Genomic DNA, 6,376 nt, shown 5'->3' on the forward strand with positions numbered 1-6,376 from the left:
CAAACACAGACAGGTCTGTATAATCTAAATATGATATTTATTCAAACCAAAAGCAAAAAACTTTATATAGAGAGAGAGAGTAAAAGCAGCTCCTCATTTAGGTAGTAATGGTATAAAGTTGAAATTGAATTTTTTTTTTTTTCAAACCAAAGCTAAAACATATGAAAACAAAAAGAGATAATAAAATAATAATCAATTTTTTTTTATTTTTTTTTTTTTTTAAAAGCCGATTGAAATCAGAAAAATTGTCAAAAAATGAATAAATAAACAAATAAATAAAACCGTAGCCCTTGATTATGAATTGTGAAAAAGCCAACTGCAATGAATGGGTGAGTTTCATACATTAAAGGCTTTTCATGACTATCAAATTCATGGAAAAAAAAAAAACATTGTCATCCCAATGTGCAACGTAATTAAATGTCAAGTCAGAAAGTCACTGTTGCAGCCTCATGTCGGGTAAATGTGCTTCTGCTGCTGCTTTTGTTGAAAGTGCAGGTGCTGGACCCGCTCAGATCTCCTGCAGCAGATCTGCAGGGAAGAAGCCCATCTTCCGTCCAGTGCTGACCTTCAGGTAGCCGTTCACCTCCTCACCTTTCTTCACCACAATCTGAGAAGAAATGCAATAGGAAAACCCTTGAATAACTCCCATATTGAACTTGTGTGTCAACGTAGAGCCTGTTTCTGACAATTAAGGAAGTGCACACAATGAATTTCATCAAAAAAAAAATATACAGTGGTGGGGCGTTGGAGCGAGTGTGTTTTATACCTGGTCTTTCTTCAGGGTGATTTGGCCCATCTCTCTGTTGCCCACAAAGGAACGCGTGACCTTATAAACCGTCTCTCCCGCTCGCACTCGGATGATGTAGTTGGCAGGTAGGAAGCCGCTCCTGTCTCTGATCTTCCCCTGGTGACGCAGCGCAGACAGCCTCTTAAGAGGACTTCATCCCACAGTGGGGGAAAAAAATCAATATAAATGAACTAAACCGGTTGCTGTTGAGCTGTCTGTAACCCTGGTCAGCTGATCTCCAAACAACCTCTTCTGCATGTATGGTGTAATGTAACTGGCAGAGGTTACAGGGTTTTCCCCCTCAAGGAAAAATGAAGTGATGGCCTCAACAGACATGACGGCGTCATTCTGCAGAATCCACCGTGCCAATGTCTTCTAACGATGAGTCAGTGAAACAACTTCTTTTTCTTGCTCCTCTTCTCAAAGTGTGTGTAAAAAAAAAAAAATTTAGTTCTGGAAATCAGCCTTTTGTGATGTCACAGAGGGCACTGATACCTCTCCCAGGTTAGCCCCCTCTGAAACCGCTTCATGACAACCCTCCCCAAATTCCCCCAATGTGGGATTAATAAAGGCTTGTTCTTCAAACACGTGGAAGGCGTAAACAAATAATGCTGTTGCTGCTGACAGCTGCAAACAGAGGGCTAAATATGGGCATTCTTTCTGAAGATGCAGTTCTTTTTTCTCTATTTTTCGGGGGGGAGGGGGGGAGGGATAACCCATCGTGTGGTGAGGCTGCTGCACTTGAGTACGTGATGAAAAACAAAGACCTGGTAATGGGAGGGACATGGCAGGACTCACCCTCCACCACTCTTCGTTGGAGTCATCAATCACTGTGATTCGGTCTCCGGCACTTCGCAGAGAAGCGGAGGAGTGGTAGTAACATTAAACAAGAAGGCAACATTTGGTACAACTCTGACTTATGAGCAGGCGAATCATGACAAAAACATCCAAGAGATGAGTGGAGGGACATGTAGGCGGAGCTTACTGAACATCCAGGTCATCTTTCTCTATGGCTTTGAAGCGGTACAGGGCCAGATAGTAGTGGGACTGACTGAACACTCCGATCTTCCCCGGCTGAGGCCTCTTACTCTGACATCGCAAACACGACAACAAACAGGCCCTGAGCATCAGCGCTCATTGGTGACCGTCATCACCCGCCAATTCTCTCCCGACCTTGTCGTCCGCCGGAGCCTTGTCTCCTCTTACGTCTCCTTCTGAGACCCCTGGGGCCAAAGCGGCAAACGCGAAAAGACACAATTACACTTGTGAGGGACGGCTGGTAGTTTCTGCTGTTGTGAACGCGCATCACTTCTGATCCAGCACTGATGCAGCACCCAGCTCAACGTCCAGCTCGCCCTTACCTTCTTCCTCACCATCATCCCCCTGCTTTGGCTGGGACTCCTCCTCGTCCTCCATCCGTGTCTGAACACAAGCAGACAAAAGACAATCACCCGACACACACTTGGTGGCTTCAGGTGTCAGGAATGAGTAAAGCTTTCCCGGGGAGAGGCACCAACATTCTTCTTGTCTTCGGAGGACTTCTTGCGCTCCTTGTTGGCCATGATGACGCCGATGCGTAGCGTCTCAAACACGGGGTCGGTGCGGTTGGACTGTGCTGCCAGTTCAAGTGGGAATGAAACGGAAAGGAGAGGGACGATTGGACAAACCTTCGTTCCATCAAATTCAAGTGGGCCATTGAGTTCAGTCAGATAACTACAGAGCTTTCCGGTTAGCGTGAGGGGCATCGTTAGCGCCATCCGTGGCTAGCTGCTGTGCTCGCCACAGCTGTGTAGCTAAAGTCGGAAGCAAACACAGAAAAACAACTATTTATTCATTTTTTTTTAAATGTGAAAATACCACCTAGTGCTGATAAGCAACTACTGCAGTTTCCATTCAACCCTGTTAGCAGCGGTTATGGGCTCACAACCACTTCCTGGTTCCAGAGCAACTGAAAAGAAGTGCATTACTAGTTATGGAATAGTAGGAACAATATTGGAAACAGGGGATTTCAGAGAGTAGCAATCTTGGGGATCCAGTGGCAGTGCTAGAATCAAAGCATCACTGAGAGGCACAATGAGGTCACAACCAATGTGCTGGTTGAGTTTTTTTTTTTTTAAAACAAACAAAACAAACTGACCAGGTGAGGACAGTGTGTTGGGGGTTTGGTGAGTCTGTGCTGGACTCACAGAAGGGCAGCAGCTGTGACACTGTGGCATTCTGCTGACTGCTGTACAGAGGAGAGCTGTAGGCCCGTCTGAACCCCGGAGGCTGGACAAACACACACGGCAAGCACAAACACACTCAGCAAAGAGGGAGGAAATTATCATAAACTCAGGTAATCGTGTGTTCGTGAGTTACGTATCGGAAGATGTCTCACAATTTTACCAAAACACCTCTGGTACTCCACGTAGGACTGGCACTGGTGGTGAATGCTGGTTTTGCAGTTCTTGCATCTCAGCGCAAACTTGTTGTTCACTGAGGAGCAGAGCACGGAGTCAAATCAGAATCACGCTGGGGGAGGGAGGGGGGGGGCCTGTCAATCAGGGGATACATAGAGCGGAGCGCACAAACGATCATGCGGGCGCAGACGTCGCAGAACTTGGGCTTCTTGCAGTAGTGGTCCTTGAACTTGTGCGGCCTGTCGTTGAAGGGCTTGGCCGGCTCGGCGGCGGGCGGCTCCTCCCCCTGCTCCTCCTCCACCTCCTCGTCGTAGACGAAAAAGACCTGGGGGGGAGGCAGCGAAGTGGAGGGTGAGAGGGACACGCAGGCGGCTGGTTCTGCCGGACTGCCGTTACACCCCAGAGTGCAACACCTCAACTGGCCTGTCACTGAGGTCTGTCCACATCGCTGCATGCATTTCTTTAAGAATTTTAGATATTGGTGTAAATTTTCTTCCTCTGGATTATTTATTTTCTGATTAGGGTTAGTGAGTCTTAATATAAAGAGCTGGTGCGTATGTAGGTATACTGTGTGTAGTTTTTTGTTGTGATACTTGTTGCGTTATACTTATTTTAATTAGGTGGGCAGTATTTTGTGAAATGCGTACATGTACATATATTTGTATACAGAATATTTATTTTTATAAAATATAAAAAGTAGATCAATGAAAATACTATATTTTATAAGAGTAGCAGTGGCACAGAAGTCAACATGTAATTATTATTTTAGAGCATATATGTTTTACTTCTTCTCTACCGTTTTTAATGCCATCTGTTTTTGTTTCGTTTTGCGCCTTTCTCCCAATTAAACTGTAGAATTGTTTGATTTCATGTCATGTTAGAAATAAACATGACTAAAACAAAAATAAACTAAACCATTTTTAATTATTAAAATAAAATTTTGGTCCAAGTTGCTCACTCCATGAAGAAAAGCCTTGTTTATCCAAAACCTAACCCGGTCTTATTTACAGGAACACACACACACACACACACACACACACACACACACACACACACACACACACACACACACACACACACACACACACACACACACACACACACACACAGCAGCTCTTTCACTGGCAGGATTAGAGGCGTCTGGCTGTGGATTCACTGCACAATGAGCAATAATCCCAGCGACAGTTCACACATCACACTATTTAGCAGCCCGGGTTCCCAAATCCAACCTGCAGCAATGCCTCCGAGAGCATTGTCGCAACCCAAACGAACCCAAAGAGAATTCTTACAATATGAATTGAATCTGAAGAATATTGGAGACGGTTAAGTTTTTGAACAGCTGCGTTTTTGAATGGAAACCTCCGCAGTGAATCACTTTGTTTGCGGTGTTTTTTGTGAAGAAGGCAGAGGGTGTCTTTGTTTGCGGACGGCTCCTGATGCGGCGCGTTGTTGATGTCGGACGTCTCACCTTGTCGTCGTCCTCTTTGAGCACGTTATCAGGGATGGGTGGGTTGTCATGAATATCCACCGAGTCCTTGTCATCCAGCCTGTCATCAACCAAATACCACATTGGTAAGCAGAGGAGTGAGTGCACAAAAAAAAAAAGAGAGATTTTAACCATATTATCCCCAGTGTATTATTTACACTACTGTGTTGGGGAATAAAGTACTCGGACAACCGGTGCATTTGTCATATATTGCATTAAGAATCACTCATAAAAATTCACCTCCCATTCAGTTGGGTTGTTTTCAATATCAGACATAAACAAGAAGTTAGCAACCCTTTAAAAGACAAAATATTTCCATCAAACAACTTTCAAGGTGTGTGTGTGTGTGGGGGGGGGGGGATTCCCTGTACCGTGCACATGAATTGAAGTGTTTTTAGTTCCTTCTATTGTCACGTCAGAACTTACAAGTCATTGTGGGCCATAATGAGTCTCGGCCAGCAGGCAGCACTGTGGACACCAGACACGATCACTCTGCTGCTTCGAGGGAGGGAGATTCCCAGAGAGAAATCCCTGCAGTGATCCAAGAATAGAACATCTCCATCATCACGCTGCTGGGCTTGGACGAATGTGCACGGACAACAACTCAACAACTGCACGTTAGATGAAGGGGGGGGGGGGGGGAGGATCAAGTATTAAATAAGTACAGAAGTTTCGTAGTATTGATTCTGTAGTTTTTTTTTATGTCAAGGAAGAAAAAAGTGATATAATTGACAAGTTTTTCTTTTAAGATTCATTCGCATCGATCCTCAGACAGGAATTCTGCCGTGCCGCCTGATTTGCAGGTCTCGCCGCTATTTTGGCCATCAGTCACATCCAGATGGGATGAACGCAGAGGAATGTTTCAGCGACGCAACTTGAGCTCATCCCCAGTAAAACAGGTCGCTGGGAACCTGGTGAAAGACATTTAGCAAATGCACCTCTAGAGGGTTTATGAGGCTTCAGCCTTCTCATGTTGCTGCGCTCCAGACTCAGTTACAGGCCCAGTGGTTCATCTTCCTCATCGTGAGCCCCAAAAGTGGCCAGAATGTGCTAGGCAGGGAGGCCATGTCGCATTTTATTGATTTTTTTTTTTCCTTCTTCCAACATTTAAAAACAAACAAACATCCAACTTACCCTCAAAACTGTGCCTTTGCTCGTCAGCTGCACTGTGTTAACACTGCGGGCTCTCCGCAGTGCTGAACTTCACCAAACTCCTCCGAGCTCCCTCCAGCAGCCTTCTTCTTCTTCTTCGTCTTCTGCTTTAACAAGCTCTGCTTTCCAAATGAGGCTCAAACAGGTGGAACACACAAATGAGTAATGCCTGCAGGCCAGCCCAGCCCTGCCCAGCCCTGCCCAGCCCAGCCCTGCCCTGGGTACTTATCTGTGTGTTCACATGACTCGTTGGGACAGCTGAGCATTTTAAAACATAGGACTCTCTACCAGTGAGAAAATACAAAGATTCTGCTTATGATGTAAAATAGAGGATTTTAAATAGAGGATTATTGGATTTGAATGATCATTTTCCTGAATTCCTGAATTATATTTTGTGTTTCAAACTATGTTTTCAGTCCAGGCTGATGCCATGTCCACCCATGTAAATGTACACCTAACATAAGGCTTTAGAACTATTTTAAAACAAGGTTTTTATGTGCAAAGTGAAGACACCAAAATTACTGATAAAACTTCAAACAAGACACAATAATG

General features: G+C 44.9%; 1 protein-coding gene across 2 annotated transcripts; it reads right to left on the minus strand.

Annotated features, from left to right (window-relative positions):
• Window positions 1–271: 271 nt before the first annotated feature.
• LOC142887064 (SH3 and cysteine-rich domain-containing protein 3-like) lies at window positions 272–5,223 on the minus strand. 2 transcript variants are annotated; one of them, XM_076024377.1, is made up of 12 exons: window positions 5,099–5,222; window positions 4,655–4,733; window positions 3,355–3,511; window positions 3,165–3,262; window positions 2,974–3,055; window positions 2,305–2,402; window positions 2,149–2,209; window positions 1,961–2,010; window positions 1,773–1,876; window positions 1,586–1,637; window positions 767–904; window positions 272–607 (listed from the first exon to the last, which is right to left on the minus strand). In XM_076024377.1, the coding sequence occupies exons 1-12, from the start codon at window positions 5,113–5,115 to the stop codon at window positions 509–511; spliced, it is 1,035 nt and encodes a 344-aa protein (XP_075880492.1). In that variant the 5' UTR covers window positions 5,116–5,222; the 3' UTR covers window positions 272–508. The 2 variants fall into 2 exon arrangements, with proteins under 2 accessions (XP_075880492.1, XP_075880493.1); XM_076024378.1 differs by lacking the exon at window positions 767–904 and having other exon boundaries at window positions 5,099–5,223.
• Window positions 5,224–6,376: the final 1,153 nt, after the last annotated feature.

This window comes from Nelusetta ayraudi, unplaced genomic scaffold (genome assembly GCF_046127955.1).
Source record: "Nelusetta ayraudi isolate G7.1 ecotype Tasmania unplaced genomic scaffold, CSIRO-AGI_Nayr_v1 ptg000017l, whole genome shotgun sequence".
Taxonomy (NCBI): Eukaryota; Metazoa; Chordata; class Actinopteri; order Tetraodontiformes; family Monacanthidae; genus Nelusetta; species Nelusetta ayraudi.